At 30.4% G+C, this 17,676-nt stretch overlaps 2 protein-coding genes across 2 annotated transcripts in view; one reads left to right on the top strand and one right to left on the bottom strand.

Moving 5' to 3' along the window:
- LOC144852668 (radial spoke head protein 6 homolog A-like) overlaps positions 1-17,676 on the top strand; it is a 115,322-nt gene that overhangs the window by 15,099 nt on the left and 82,547 nt on the right. The gene's annotated exons all lie outside the window — the stretch shown is intronic.
- The window catches only part of LOC144852664 (E3 ubiquitin-protein ligase TRIM9-like), a 36,736-nt gene continuing 20,197 nt past the window's right edge, over positions 1,138-17,676 (bottom strand). Inside the window, exons 3-7 of the mRNA XM_078710596.1 lie at positions 17,151-17,384; positions 9,698-9,854; positions 4,106-4,245; positions 3,669-3,807; positions 1,138-3,502 (exon numbers count right to left, since the gene is read on the bottom strand). Coding sequence (XP_078566722.1) covers positions 2,985-3,502; positions 3,669-3,807; positions 4,106-4,245; positions 9,698-9,854; positions 17,151-17,384 — 1,188 coding nt within the window. The 3' untranslated portion in view covers positions 1,138-2,984. The remainder of the gene's footprint in view (positions 3,503-3,668; positions 3,808-4,105; positions 4,246-9,697; positions 9,855-17,150; positions 17,385-17,676) is intronic.

A 17,676-nucleotide genomic window follows, 5' to 3' on the forward strand; every position in this document is an offset into this window, starting at 1 on the left:
CAGAAAAAAACTTTTAAAATTGTTGTTGTTGAATACGCCATTTTAAGTTCACATAATAGTTATCCACTTTGAACAAAAATTGAATAATAAAAAACTGTAATTTAAAGCAAAAAATTGGCTGCCGCCAATGGGGTTTGGTTGAATTTGACCATTTATTTGGTCATTTTATCTTATATGAGAAAACATAATTTTTTTTAACGGAAGGGAATAACTTTATTAAAAATCTGATTGAATTAATCTTCATTTTTTATGTTTTTGGGGAACAATTTGCATCTTTAAAATATAGATTTAAGAAAGCCTACAGCCATATCACATCACATGTAAAACATAAATGGATGAGTGTTATTAAGCTTAAAAAAGGAACAGATTTATGTTTGATATACTCAAGGATTTAGGAATAAGATTTAACGAGCATAAGATTTTATCTTGGATTTAATTGGGATTACGTATAATCTGTGTGCATGGGATAAGTTGTGATTTACTAGCTTACACGATTTAAAGTATGTATTTCTAAATGCAAGTAATGACTTTAAAACACACAAAATAAGTAGGACATATATAAAATGTAGAAATTTTATCATGAATGAGATTGAAAACAAACCTATATCATAGTATTATAATGTTATTAAATTACATTTGAATAGCACTCCACTAGTGTTGTGTGAAAACTTTTATTGCATTCCTATAGCAAAAAAAAAAAAAAATTCAGGTGTTGAATTGAAATATTTTATTTATACTGGGCAACCTTTTCAGTCAAAGACTGGTCTCCCAGAGGGCCCAGTTATGATCAGTGGCTGTGATGTACTAATACACTGGGGTAACCCCCTACACGTCTCGAAAGATGTACCATAGGTTCTTTAAAGTGCACATGAGCTAGATGTGTACACTGGACGGTTTATAGTCCTTATCCGAGAAGACTCATTCTACCACCAGAACCATGGAGAGAGTGATCCTCGACCCCTTGCCAATGTTATGGCTATGTAATTACGGTTCTACTGTCTTAACTGCTCGGCCACATATAGTCTATCAAGTAAATCATATAGTCCTTAATTTTAGGTTAAACATTCATTTCAATCCAGTATAATATATGTGTATTAATCTACATGTCACATGTGATTTTAAAATCAAGTTGTTCCCATAAGAAATCATTAAACAAAACATAAGTTAGTGAAACACATTAGACAAACTGTTTTTGCTTTTGAATAATTTTGACATTTTAATAGCAAATACACTGAGCCATAGCAGCACAACAAACACACAGTTAAACTTAATGAGTTGGGTCCATTCATTAATTTACAGACATTGTATTGAACCTGAGATAACAGTTCCATGAACTCTTGTCTGAGATTAAACAGCACAGTATATCATCTAAAACAGCATTTCTGTCATATTCTTTAATGACTTTAAAGGGATATTGTCTCATTTTTTTTGTCTCTCTCATATAAACAATTATTAAAGCAGTATCCACAATGAGCTTTTATAAAATGTATGTTTAAAAAGAAGAAGAAAATTATCAACAAAAATAATTCCATATCCTCATCTTCTTGCAGGTAATTGGGGCACTTCTTCAACATGATTTTGTGGGAGAGGAATTGGGTAAAAAATGGTAGATCTTGTAACAAGTATTTCCTAGAGACTAACCTCAAAGAATTTAAATATCATTAAGAAATTAATTTAATATTAACAGCGATAATAACAGTAATAATAAGTATAATATTTATATTTATAAGATAAAACCAAATTTTTGATTTTAAGATGTTATTATTTACAATTACAATCTAATATTTTACATAATAAAATAAAATAGTAAATAAAAATATAAATTCATGTAACATATTATGCAATACATAAATTAATATTGATTGAAAATAATAATTAATACATCAAATGGATGTATTAATTAATATTTTAAAATAAATAATTTAAACAAATCAAAGCAGTATAAAGTCAATATGCAAATGATGACATTTCAAATTTTTATAAATATACATTATTTAAGTAAATATCAATTAATATATTACAATTGATAAGGCGGACTCTTGTAAAATTTTTCTACAGAAAAGACTTATTAATATCAAGGGTTTACTTTCTGTTTTTTTTAATACATTATAGAAGATATTATTAATCTTAATTACCCACTATGTGGTTATGGCCTCTCCTCTCCAAACTGTCATAAATAAAAAAAATAAAACTAAAAAAATGACTAAAGTCTTGTTCGCACTGGACTTGAATAATGGTAAATTTAACCATGGTAACTTTACCCAAGGCCATCGGTAAATTTGACCATCGTTCGCACTTGGATTATTTAACAAAATAGTTTTACCAAGGTTTTACAATGATTTAACCGTGATGTAAATACTACTGTACCATGGACTCGCATGGTGACGATGTGTTTAGCGGAGACGCCCGTTTGGTTTGGACTTTTTTTTTTAAGCAAAGCCATTTCATATTTATATGCCAGTAGTAAGTAGTACAATCACATATATCATTTTCATTCATCACATTTACAGTATATACGCATACCTAAAATTTAAGCCATCCATTGAGAAAACCACATATAGAAATCATGTGAGCAGTGTAACCATGGAGTTTTCATTTGATTGACAGTTCAAATAGTTTAAATATGGAATTCATCAATTATATTTTAGAAACATTTATTGATAGACAGTAATAAAAATGAAAAATATCTTTAAATTAATTTTTGAAAATTACTTTTGGATATTGATTAAATTAATACTGTCCTATATTAACACTGCCCTCAAGCGGGTCAGGTTTGGAGGTACGGATTCAAATTTTGTATTCTATAGTTAAAACGAGTATTTTGCATGACAATCACATGGGCTTATGTACAAATCTGTATTGTACATTAATTCAAGGTAAATTTCTAGAGTTTTTTTTTCACTATTTAAATTAGCAAGTCGATTAAAAAATGCACATTTTTAGAGATGTTTTTATCTTGTTTTTTGAAAAGGAAAATAGATACTTTAATATGTATCAAGATCAGGTGGCAGCTCTAATCCTGAGTGTACTGTAACTTGTACGTTTCTATTTAAACTAATCGCTGGAAAAAATACTCCTTGCAGGTCCTTAAATGCTATTGGTCCTTGGCGTTGGTCATTAACAAAAAACGTTAAAGTCCTCCTGTTAAGATCCAACAACACACCAATAACCGACCCGACGCATATACCGCCCTCAGCTCTGTCTGCATGAACGTTTTTATGTATGAACCAACTGCGATTATTATCAATGTACATTGACCAGGATTTATCGTCCTTTCCGAGCATCATTTCTTTTGTTGTGTCGTATCGGGCAACACCGAATGCCGGGTCCGGATGATTGTCGTATCGGTCGATGGTGATTTCCCAGTAGTGTACGCCCTTCGAGAAACCGACATTGCCCATGACAACCCTGTCGTCATAGCTACTGCAGGTCACGGTCATATTATCGTTGGAGAAAATTATATCAGCATGGGTTGTTCGGGGATCAAGTTGGAACCAAGCAACTGCAAAGAAAAAAATATAAAAAAATTAAATGTAACCAAAAATAAAAAAAACTGAAGACAGAAGACTTGTGCAGATTCAATTAGACATAATATACTGAATTCAGAACATTAGTATGAGTGGTTTTGTCCTGTTTGGTGTAGATAACGTTATTTCTAAAACCCATACCCTCAGCAGTTTGTAAACAGATAGTTTCACTGTAGTCTCCCTCTCCTGCGTGATTGTATGCTTTAATACGTGCATTGTACGTGCTGTCAAAATGTAGCCCATCTACGGTGCAAATAGTCTCTTTCCCACAATAGACCTCCTATACAAAAAGAAGTGAAAAAAGTTACATGCATGTTACACACGCTATAAAAATAACAAAATCTTCTTTTCTTCTTCTTATCCAGAATTAATAAGTAGTTTTACAATATTGTTCCCCTCAAACAACAGCCTTAAGCTCTGTCTACACTATCAAACTTTATGTAACTAAAACAAGTAATGTGACCATAGACATGATGATGTCATATCACTACCATATTTAAGCATATCACTACCATATTTGGGCACATCACACTTTCTTTGTCAAACTAGTTTGATAGTGTAGACAGAGCTTTACTTACTCTGAATTCGCCACTTTTACCATCATCAATTTCTAGAACGTAACCTTCCACCCAGCTGGAAGGATGCGGTTGCCAAGCGATGGTGACACTATTGTTTTCTACGCTACATTCTTCAGGAATAACAATTGGCGAATCTGGAACTGTAAAAATAATTTTAACAATTATTATTGTAAATAAAATGAAAATATATCTAGAAATTGTTACACACATATCTGTGTTTGAATAAAGCATTCAACTACTGCTATTAAATCAGACGTTCAGAAGAAACATAGTATCCTTGGTGGGTTAAAGATAAAGAATAGTATCAAGGATGGCTATACAATTCGTAGACAGTGAGGTAACAGTTATGAGTGCTCACTGGCTACTTAAACCCACACAGCATGAGCAGCCATATGCAACTACCCAGCATTGGAGGGCCCTTAGGAGTGTTAAGCCTTTTCACTTTTCCCCCCTGCGTTACACTGCTGTTCGTAGTTTGTTTTGGCAATTCTTGTCATGTCCTACAAATTCTGAAGTTACATAAGAGCTACTAATGTCCAACTACATCCATTAAATGCTGAAATTTTTGACATGAAACTAGTATCAAAACCTAAATGTCCATCTCAATCCATAGATTTTACAAGATATGTTTTGTGTAGAATTTAAGTAAAGCACGTTGTCTTATACATATTATGTCAGTAAACTGAGTAATCTAACTAATATTGATGTCCAATCAATAATTTAAAACGTGCAAAATGATATAAGTTTATTTTTAAAAATTGAAATTCGATGAAAGACATACATTTAGAAAAAATTTAATGTGAAAAGAGATACATTAGAGGTATTTTTATGCTTGAAAAGATCAGAAGGTTTTAGATAAATTTACAAAAATGTTGGAAACATTATGAATATATCAAGTTTAGTGTAAATTTAGATTCCAAAAGGTACAGTGGACGTGATAATATTAGGGACTTTTTGACTTGTGTGAACACGTACAAAGTTCATATGCACATGGGTTATAGTCAACTGGTACTTAATTATTAAATAATAATTCACAGTTTGTAAATATAATTTAATTGAAAATGCCTTTTACTACATTCCTTGGAAAATCATCGCAAGATCATTTTCCGCCAAGATTTTGGTAAACTTTTGCAGTGTTATGACATCATACGTCCAAAATACCACTGAACAAGTTCTTAAATTTGCCAGTTGACGTGCCAGTTGACTTGGGTAAGCTTATATAAAAATGACGTCATAGGTTATTAGTCGACATGGGAGTGCTATAAAGAAGTTTTTTATAATGGCTATACTAAACTGATTTTTTAAATATCAGAAACAAAGTTTAAACACAAATATGTCGGAGGAAACTGCACTCTCATGTTTCAAATAGTATGGAATCAATGTTCAATTTCCTTTTCTATGATTTAGAAATTAGAAATCATTTGTCTACTCATATAATTAAAAGATTAAATAATGAAGATTTAACTGACTGACTAATATCAAACATAAAAATGTCTAAGAAGATTGACTCCCGATCGTAAATTTTGAGTTTAAACCTGTCATATGCAAGAGCATCAGTAATGTCGTTATATCATTGCTAATGTACTTTTCAAAAATTGTTCTGGTGACTCACCACTTAATTAGGTAAGAAAACATTAACGTTAATTAACTAAGTCAATTAAGGATTGTTTGTATTAATCATTGGCTAATATGAAATGAATACTGTAGTTATAGATGCCACGTTTGGATACGGTTAAACGCACAGCAAAGTGCATGTAAACGAAGAAAAAACAATATTAATGGAAATAGGGTATTAAATACACAGTAAATAGATCATGATACCACAAAATAATTTAATAACAATAAAGTATTAATTCATTTTGTCTACTTTCAAAACATTTCAGACGCCATATGACATACTATAAGTGGAAGAGGGTTTTACTAAAAGCCAATAAAAGAACAACCACATGCTACAGTACTATTAGTAAATTGCTACAAATAAAACGATCAAGGCAATCTCAAATTTTTACTTATAATGAAATATGAATTTTTTTTCAAATCAATTTCAGGAATAAATGTAGTGATGTAGTACTCTATGTTTTTCATTCATAAAATAAACCACTCATACAGTACAATATTGATATATACAGCATATGCAAGCATAGTACTGTTATGCTTAATTGAATTTACTATGAATAAATGGAACTTATTAATGATCTAAATTGTCATGTCTATTGCCATAGAGATAGGTTGTCTGAAGGTCAAAATAATACCATAAGTAATGTAATGTAAATTTACACATACTATTACTACAGATGTAGCAAAAAGTAACAAATAATGATCTACTATGCATTCACTTTGCTCCATGTCCAAAAAAAATCTACTGAAAATTTAAGCTTCATGGAATGTACCATTATCTGTTTCATAAACTATTATATATACTCGAGTTGCAGCTCTCTTCTCAGAGAGAATAGGGCCAATGCCAGTTTATCCAGGTAAGCTAGGCACGAAATAGACTATATATAATTTTTTTAAATAAAAACCTCTACTGAAATTAAAAGCTGTTTATTATTGTTTCCATGAAGACCAATAAACAAACTCTAAATGATAATCCAAGATTAATTTTACTTTTTATCCAAATTATGGTACCATTCAATATCTTTATTACTAATGAACAAAAGAGAGCGTGTTGCATTATTTTTAAAATTTTAAAAATCAATTTTTTAGTCGTAAAAAGAAATGAGATTGAGATCCAAATGAGATTGGAAAATAAAGTGAAACGTTGCAGAAGCTGAGATATAAATGTGATGCTTTTGATTAAAGTCGGCATATAGTACCGTCAACTTAGGTAGGTATTATCTAGTATTTCAGTTTCAATACTTCCAATATATTAAAAGAAAGAATTTGTATGTTTGTTCATTATACAAAATTGTTGCTATTATTACACACATCCATACACATTTGGTATAGTAATACAGCCTTACCACGTTGAAACACTGGTTCTCGTCAGATCATCGAAGTTAAGCAACGTTGGGCCCAGTTAGAGCTTGGATGGGAGACCCGCCATTAATAGTATCAAGGTAGGCACTGGACGAAAGAAGCCCTTGGTCAATGATAGGACTAGCCAATGGTATTGGCTTAGTTTCATCCATCATTTAGATGAATGTAAGAGGAATTAACATTTACGGCCATAATATATAAACATTGGGTTATGACTGGAAATGGAGATTTGGTACTCTAGGGTGGGTTTCATTACTAGTTACCAATAGTTTGCCTGTGATTCCTATGGCTCACTGCATTAAAACACATAACATTTATACATACAGTATGAACAGGAAAATGAGAATAATGACATAAAATGTTAGATTTAGTTACACCATACACCAAAAAAAAAATACAAGAGATATCATAATACTTAATAATAATAATAACAACTGGTACTTGATATAGCGCATTATGCTGAAAGCCTCAATGCGCTTTACAAAAACAGAAAATTTAGAAAAATTACAAATACTTAGAAATGTATATTAGTATTAAACATAGTTTTCATATAGATAGGTTAAAAAAAAACACTTCAATCTGATTTGAAAGAGATTTATTAGATAAAGAATAGATTTACAAAACTGAGAAAACCAAAACACAACACACTAAAATAAAAATCTTAAAAAATCGTGCATTTATCAAAATTCAAACAAAAACAAGTTAAAGACAAGTTAGACATTACTACAGTATAGTTCATGGAAGAAGGGCTTTCCATGCGGCTTACCTTGATTTCTACATTTATGACCATCTTTTATTATCGCAAGCGAAAAAGATAAATAACAGAAACACACAAGTATAAATATTTTTGTTTTATATTTTGCTTTTCATTTCAAGTTGTTTTAATTAATTTAATTCAAATTATCTATACACCCGTGTCTACACTATTAAACTTTACAAAAAAAATGTGATGTGCACATATGTGGACATGATGATGTCATATCACTACTATATTTGGGCATATTACTACTATATTTGGGTAGATCACGCTTTTTTTGTTAAACTAGTTTGACAAAAACTTAAAGAATTGGTTAACAAATAAACGAGCTAAGAAAGTAAGATAAAACACAAGAAACTGATCTAGGATGACCCTTTAAATTCAAGGTAGAATATACTTCCAAAGATAGTCCCAAGAAACAAGAAAAGACAGTAAAAGATAATTTTGTTCATCTGGTTTTTATTTACTAAACGATTTAAATTTCAAGGAAAATCTTAACTGGCCCAATAGGATGGAAACAAGTGGGTTGATTCTATTGAATATATGAGACGACGACACTTTATATGACAGTTTGGAGACTTTGGGTCTCCCAAAAGTGCGTCTTTATGGTTCGAATTAACACAACTACAATGTCTTCACCTTTCAATAGACGACTCCCTACTTTCAATCACATGCTTGACTGGCAGATCAAACCAACCTATCAGTTAATTCTGACCTATCACCTTTTGTTAATATGCCCCTATGGTGATAATAGATTTAAAACTTGCTAAATGTTGAAAATTTGACATTTTCAAAGATAATTGATTGCCCAGATTTTATTTGAACCCTAGCATGTTCAAAAGATATTTATGAAATCTATCACAAGTTTAACGTCATCGGAACGCATTTTGCCAAAATAAAATGGGAAAACGAACCCCAAGAACAAAATGTGGTGATACTTTAGAAAATTTCATAGAATAATTTCAATCATTAAACCAAATCCTCAAGATCCAATAGAAATTTACATACAATTTACATATAATTTGCATAATTGATCCAAAGCGGATTAATTTTAGTTTTCAGGCACTGTAACAGAGACGTTTACACAACACTGAAAATAGATATTATTTAATTTTCACAATTAAAATACTCATAAATCCAGAATTAAGAAATGTCTGTTATAATAATATAAAATGACATCTTTTGGAAATAAAGATTATTCATGTAAGAAATAATATAGTGAGCTCGGCCTTTTGGCATTCCCTTCATCAGTGTACTGTCAACTTTCATTGTCTGTGATATAACTTAAAGAAACGCTTTACATCAAGTGGCGACAAAGATCGGATGTATTGTAGGAGCAGATTTAATACAAGATGACAAAAGAAAAAACAAAAAGAAAAAATATTTTACTTTTACCCAAAAATTGTCTTATTTCCCAAAATGTTTTAGGAATTTTACCTGAAAATAAATAATATAAAGGATATCTTATATTGCGTCAGTTTCCATCACAAATTAGATTATCATGGCACATTTTACAACATTTACTACAAAATGTTGTCATTTTCTACCATTATTTTATCCCAACATGGCGTTTGGCTGGTTTTTTTTTCTTATTTCCCAAAATGTTTTAGGAATTTTTCCTGATTTTTTTCTATTACAAAATGTTGTAATTATTTTAAATAATTTTACCCCAACATAGTATGTTGTTTACATACAGTTTGGAGGCAGTGGTAAAATGGAACTTTTTTTGGAACCTTTTCCCAAAATATTTTACTACAAAATGTTGCTATTTTTAATTATTTTACTCCAACATGTATATAAATATTACATACAGTCTGGAGACAGTGGTCAACATTAACATACACATATTATAATACCTTTCATTTCTTTGAAGTTCAGTAATGACAGCGCTGTTATTGTAGAATCGCTGTCTAGTGTGAGGTCAAACTCTGGGGTCACTCGGCCATGCAGGATCATCTCCTTATCCCATGATGCTTCAATATTACCAACACGTTGGTTTAATGTACTTGAAAACTAAAAAAAAATAATTGCATGTTTCTGTAATATTTAATACATAATCAAATTGTTATGTTTATGATTTCAAATGTATATTTGAATAGAATCCCTATTAAATTTCCTTCAAATTTCTGCTCAAGAACCATCTTCTTGTTTAGTTCTTCCTTTTTCCTATCTTTTATTCTTATTGTTTTGTGCTTTATTTTATCTTTATAAATTATATTTATTTTAATTTGTATTGTTAATGTTTATGTCTTGTCATGATGTATTTCTGTGAGGGTCCCCAATGATCAGCTTTGGCTGGATGGACCCCACTCGTAAAATATATATAAAATAAATAAAAAAAGGAAACACCTTCGATACCAAACAAAAAGTCATATAGTTGGTCACAGCTTTTCTAAAAATTCTACTACCACCCCTCTTATATAATAAATTAAAGATATATTAATTTTGTTGGAAATATTATTCAATTCATATTTTTTGCTTTTCCTGACTTTTTACTTGTGTATAGATTTGAATTTACAATCAATACAACGACCTACTTCGAACAAAATTAATAAAAGTATATAGTATTTATAGATTGGAAATTCAATTTAATAAATCATTAAATTATTGCCGGATAGCTTAGATGTTGAGATGACTAAACAAAACACGGCAAAAAGCCGACACACATTAACGACGACAACATTGTCTAGATGACGTTAACGCTACACGAAAGGAGAATGGTAAAAGACACTAAAGCATGAACCGTTCATAAGTTATATATTAAAATAAAAACTACTTATTGATTTGTCTTTAAGTCACCTCAATTTAACAGAAAATGACATTAAATTGTGATACGATTTGGATCATCTAATAATTAATGGATGGAGTTAATGGAATTTGTCTATCAATATTTATTCCAGTATAAAAACGAACTGTCAGAAATGCAATATGCTTTAAAATGTCAATTTAGAAATTGCATTTTTTTTTCTAGTAGTAGTAGTTGACATAAGCAGACTTCATCAGTAAACTAGTTCTGTTTTCTTTTCATATGATTTATTTTTTGTAGTTAAACTAGAAATTAAACTGAACTTTAATACCCATGTCTCACATGTCATCCTTGTAAGTGACATTGTTCAATATATTATACAAATTTACATCAATTGCAAAATGTGGGTAAGAAAGCCTGGTCTACACTATCAAACTTTATGTGACAAAAAACGTGTCCATATATGGACATGATGATGTCTTATCATTACCATATTTGGGTATATCACTACCATATTTGGGCACATCACACTTTTTTGTCGAACTAGTTTGATAGTTTAGACAAAGCGTTAGACTAAATAATGAGAACTAAAAAGTAATACATCGGCCAGCTCATAAAAAGCAAGTTTCTCAACAAGTCAAAGTAAACATTAATTTCTCTTGAAAATATTAAAGTAAAAAGTACAATAATTTGATTCAATTAAGATGGTCAACATTTTAAAAAAGCAAATCTTGTGAATGGCAAGCTTTAAACTGATAAACAACAATAGGACCAATAGGACCAGCAATCAAGGACAAAAAACAGTAAAGGGAGGGGTAAAATATAAAATACTATAATAATTGAAAGGATGATACTTGTTAATAAATGTTCAATTTAAAGATGTATTGTCCCTCAAAAACATGAAAAATGAAGATTAATTAAATCAGACTTTGAATATGTTATTTCTTCCATAGAAAAAAAAACGAAAAAAAAATGTTTTCACTTATAAAATGACAAAATAAGTGGTTAAATTCAACCAAAATTCCATTGGCTGGCAGCCAATTTGACCATTTTTTGCTTTAAATTACATTTTTTTCAGGTAAATATATCTTTTTTTGATCCAATTTTTGGTCAAAGTGGATAACTATTATGTTGCATTAAAATGAAATATTCAACAAAAATTCTGTTAAGAATTATTTTTTCAGGGGGACAATACATCTTTAAATAAAACACTTTTCTTTTATCAGGCCCTTTTGATAGGAACTGATAAGTTATCCCAGTGTTTAGTACCTATGTACTGAATATTATTATTTAATTTAAATGGATTTTTTTGTAAAGAGGAATACATTGGTTTGCATTGTGATTATGAACATTTTGAAACTATATAGATCATCTTACAATTGAAGTTTCTTAAAAGGGTCCATGGCTTTTTCAATCATTTCAGTTGCAGTTCAATTCTTCCAAGTTTATCATTAATATTGTAATGTTCTATTTACTTTCCTACAGTCCAATTTCTTTATATGTCATTAATATGACACTATGTTCTATTTAACTCAAATGTTTTACTGATTCTTTCCTAGCAAAAGTAATTAAAATGTTTTATTGAGCATACTCAAGGCCCGTGGCATGTCTCAATCATTTTATTGACATAGTTGGCCTTTTTTTCTGATGAGGTCCAATTTTTCTGTATTACATCGTAAGCATACACTGTAACATTAATATCGCTACGCCCTATTTAACTCGTAGACAAATAAGTTTATCTCATTTTTTAAAAGCATAAAAGTAATAAAAATGCTTCATTTTGTCGTCTTATACACTCAAATAAATATACTCTCTCCATATAAACTATTGCTATTTAATCCCAAATCATATATTTAAGCAAAACCATTTCCGTTTTAAATTTCACGAGGTTCACACTGTTCGAACGTACAAGACAGAAAACGCAGATGATTTATATAGCTCGTAAAAAACGCACTTGTTTCCCATATCAATTAACTTTGACTTGTATTTGAAAAATCAACACTATTTTTAGAAAAAAAAAAAAAAAACTTTAAAAGGATCTTTGGTTGGGGGCAGTGGGGAAATTTGTCAATTTTGTATGTAACAATGATATGTCATAATTTCAAAATCAAAAGTTATTTATAATAACAATATTACAGTTCAATCATTATGTTCAATATGTTCAATCAGTATCCCATTTGAACACATCCCATACAAGAACTTATGCTCATTTGAGCAGAAAGACGGAAATAATCAATAATTGCATTAAAAAAAATAGTACTCGTAAATTTTGCAAATAAATCATTATTATGTTTGGCAAAATGACTTTTTCATGTATAAAAACGTTTTAAAATATAAACATTCATACAACACATCTACATAATATTGGTTTTTGTATGAACATTATATATTTGTATTCTATCATGTATGTACAGTATTTATATTATTAATATTAAACTCTGTAAATGGACAACTGGTCAATCTCAGTTCACTGGAAGCAGAATATCATTGGTTGATCGCAAGTTAAATTGAAGAGCAAAACGAGGATGAATGAACGGAAACTAAAAATTAAGCTTCTTTGGATCATCTAAAAATATTATGACATATCAAAAGGTCAACAGTTCAAATTCAAAATGTTCAAATAAGAAAGAAAATTGTTTTGGGATGAATTTATGATGTGAAAATATATATTTACACCATAGAACATTTTAAAATTACTGTTTTACACTTCTTGTCATTTTTTAGTCCGTTTATATATGTATCTTTAAAACGGATTTGCTGACAACCGACATTTCTTTGTTTTTTTTTGTTACTAAGACAAATAAAGTTTCTTGTATTTGTATTAGAGAACATTTTAACATTTACTCCCTGTACACAATGAAATTTTAAAAAAAACCAAAAAAAACACAGGAAGCTGAATAGAAACCGATAATTATTTTTTCTTTACCTTTTAAAATAGATATTTTTATAGCTCATTTGCGGCAACTTTTCTTACTCACTTCTTATATTTACTGTTTAAAGATTTATCGATTTTAGCATTCGGTTTAGCGTTTCTCTTTTTACATTTAAATTTGTTGTATGAATGTTTCTAAAATAAAATATGAAATGAATACTTCAAAATACAAAAATAGGTTTAATAAAGTGTATGCGAAATTCATAATAGAATATCTAGTACACTGTGATGTGCAATGATGTATAGTTTCATATAATGTATCCATCTACATACAAAAGACATTAATGTGTTATTGCACTTAGGCTCGTGCGTTGATGTTAAACCCTCAGGGCAAGAAGTGGCTAACTAGTGTGTGTAAAGTGACAACACTGGTTCAAAGAGTAAACTATCTGCATTATTAATCGCAATGGCCAATGAACTACAAATGTAGTAACTTCTTATTGATCGCACAGAGAAATCATACGACACAATGGTCATGTACATTTCTGTGCTTCTATGTAGTGATGGCACTGTTGCTGGGTTCAAATCCTTTTGAGTATTTTTGACATAGATTAAAAACGTTTCTATTAATGCACAATAGGGAGCTTTTGTGATGAGTCCTACGCTTTGGTGATAGGGAGCTTTTGTAATGAGTCCTATGCTTTTGTGATGAGTCCTTTGGTGATAGGGAGCTTTTGTGTAAGTCCTATGCTTTGGTGATAGGGAGCTTTTGTGATGAGTCCTATGCTTTGGTGATAGGGAGCTTTTGTGATGAGTCCTATGCTTTGGTGATAGGGAGCTTTTGTGATGAGTCCTATGCTTTGGTGATAGGGAGCTTTTGTGATGAGTCCTACGCTTTGGTGATAGGGAGCTTTTGTGATGAGTCCTATGCTTTGGTGATAGGGAGCTTTTGTGATGAGTCCTATGCTTTGGTGATAGGGAGCTTTTGTGATGAGTCCTATGCTTTGGTGATAGGGAGCTTTTGTGATGAGTCCTTTGGTGATAGGGAGCTTTTGTGATGAGTCCTATGCTTTGGTGATAGGGAGCTTTTGTGAGTCCTATGCATTGATGTGTCGTTGATCGTCGTCTCGATCATAGAGCACAAAAATTGGGGAATAAATTGAGGACTCATTCTAACTTTTCTGTATGCAATCATAGAACACTGCGCAGTTGTACTTGTACAATAAACGTTTCAGCAATACAGGATACAACGTTATTAAATTAGACTCGTCGTGCCTGGCGGCGTATCAAAGCCGTGTAAGGTTAGGCAATCATTAGATAAAAGCCAATTACACAAGTGTCCTAAATCAATAACTATTTTCAACTACCCTAATAATACATATTCACTGCCGAAAAAATATTAAATTTGTTCATTAGCCCAGATCAGGTTGCTAAAATTAAACAGGATGTCATATTTATGAATTATTAAAAGAAAATTGATATTAATAATATATGCCAACACCTCAATGCACCTAATAATAAAATTAAAATGCCAGAAAATAAAAAAATTACAAGTTAAAACTGCCTTTAGAGATAATTATTAAACTGTGAAAGTTTAGGTAAATAAAACATAAATATGCAGATACGTTTAATAAAAGATATTTAACATGTTTTGAATTTTTTCATTAATCTATACGATAATATTTATATACTGTAGATTGAAATGAAGTATTTATGTTTTCATTTTTGTATCCACTGTTTTGTCAGAACAGATTCCTACTGGGTAAAAGTCCTTTGAACTTTATTCATCAGTAAAGTGCTCTAATGTTTTGTTTCATTATTTTTACAAACTTAATGGTTAGTTATTTTAAAAATACAGTTTGTTTTTTTTTATTTTACTGATATTTTAAAACAACTGGCATTATTCTCAGAAATTGATAGACATTGATAGATATTTGAGGCAGATAAAAGTGGCATCTATCAATAATTTGCTGAGGCAGTCATTTTTATCTTGGATAAGAAGTTAGTTTAAACTTAACTTAGCCAACTATATTGACTTCAGTTAAAATTTTTGATTGTAAGTATGTTTAAAATTCTGACCCCTAGTTTTTAGATAGTTGAGTGAACCTCTCTTAAGATCTGTCTACACTATCAAATCTTATGTGACAAAAAAATGTGATATGGTCATATATAGACACGATGATGTCATATCACTACCGTATTTGAGCATATCACTACCATATTTGGCACATCACACTAGTTTGTTTAGTGTAGACAGAGCTTTAGTTTTAGTGTTTGAGATTATGAGGTGAAGGTTATAATTATACCTAAATTTAAATTAATAAGGTGCAAATTGGTGGTCTTCAATTTATGTCTTGCGAAGAACGCATGACACATTTATTAAATCTATCAACAAGAAGGTAATTGTTTATTGTAAAAAGCTCATTAAATGAAATTTAAACCTAGGTATTAATTGATTAATGATATAAAATTTGCACTTTTTGTCTTTAATTTTTAATTTGGCTTGTATCAGGCACTGTCATTTTTATTGTATGGTTGTCAGTTGAGAAGAGGGAAGGTAATGTGTGGTTTATAAATAAATAATAAATCTATACTGTACATATGGAAAATGGAATACAGAAACAAGAAGATGCCTCATATCATGTCCATAGGTGGCTCCAGTTTGAAGTTTAAATTATACTTTTTATTGCCATGCCATAGGATTTGCAAAAAATATCAATTCCAAGCAAGTTTTACATCAAGTGCGTCAGATTCTCGACTTAAAGCCTGTATTGGCTGATTTATTTTATTATGTAATTTTGTGACTTATATATGTTATCCTTTGTTACAATTATCTTCAACTGATGATGGGCTACCCCCGAAACATGTCATAATAATAAACTTATATTGAGGCAGTTTTAACTTATTTGATCTTTATTTTTTTAAAGGGATATATACATTTTAACAATTCATTTAAATATTAATCGAATTGGAACATGGGCAATTTATTCTGGATTTATACACTAGGAAAAAGCTTCTTAATAAAATATAAAAAGGGCATTGGCGGCAACTTGACAAGCATACTGTAGAGACAAAATGATTTAATAATTAAGAAATAGCTTCATATTTATCGGTTAAATATTTAATACATCAGACGAAGACCAATGACTGCATTTAATCCAATCTAAAATAATAGTTAAATGTGTGTACTTTATAATATGATACTAATAATTTAGTTTCATCCTTCTAATTGGATTAAAGTATTAATTTTGCTTTTAATATGCTATTATATAGGAACTTAATTACCTTAATATTTAATTTACTAAAACCAGACTTACTGGCATGTGGCTAAAATTGTTAGCCACTATAATGAGTATACGTATTTAGGAAATTGATGTTAGATTAAGAAGTGGGGTAGTTAAGGACAGATGTTCCAAAAACAATAAATTATATTTGGTGGGAGCATTCTGTCTACAGAAAATTACTGAAGTCGTTATTAAATTACAGGGCCATAGCCACCAGTACGGTTGGTAAGGTTCTAACCTGACAACTTTATCACAGAAGCATTTGACAACCCAGTGGCATGAACAGAGATTTTTCTTGCGAAAACCACTTTATTTCTTGTGGCAACATCACTGACTTAGAAGCTACTCTAGTCATAGCTGGAGACTGCTGCCATCAATTAAAGACAGTAGATGATACTGATACCTACCAGAAGAAATGCAGCTGCATCTGGCTCCTTCATGACCTCAATGCAGAACTCCAGTAAACCCGTTGTCTGTCGGAGTTTGGCAGAGCACTGGTTCATGTGGTTCTTTACCATCTTTATCTTGAACTCTTTTTCTCTTGTTACTTGTAGTAAGAGATCTTCTTTACGCCTTTGTATTATGGTAATCATCTCGTCAAACTTGGCAACTAAACTTGCTTCAAAGTCGATTGCACATTCCTGGAAAAAGATGTAAAAAAAACCCATACAATTTTAGTTGCCATGGAACATCGGGCAACTGATTCTGCGTGTACTGATATTTGGACTACGGAATTGTTGACTTTTTTGTAATGTTTAAGAATTTTTATTTTAAATGCAAAAAGCACATTGTCAGCTTAATTGGTCCATTTAGTTTACGTTTACTATGGTAAATAAAAAATTAGTATAAGTATTTTAAATATATTTTATCCAAAAAATCCAAAAATGGAATGCAAAATATGTGCTAATTAAGGAAGAAAAAAACGGGCCTTTA

Source organism: Antedon bifida, chromosome 9 (assembly GCF_963402885.1).
Source record: "Antedon bifida chromosome 9, ecAntBifi1.1, whole genome shotgun sequence".
Lineage (NCBI taxonomy): Eukaryota > Metazoa > Echinodermata > Crinoidea > Comatulida > Antedonidae > Antedon > Antedon bifida.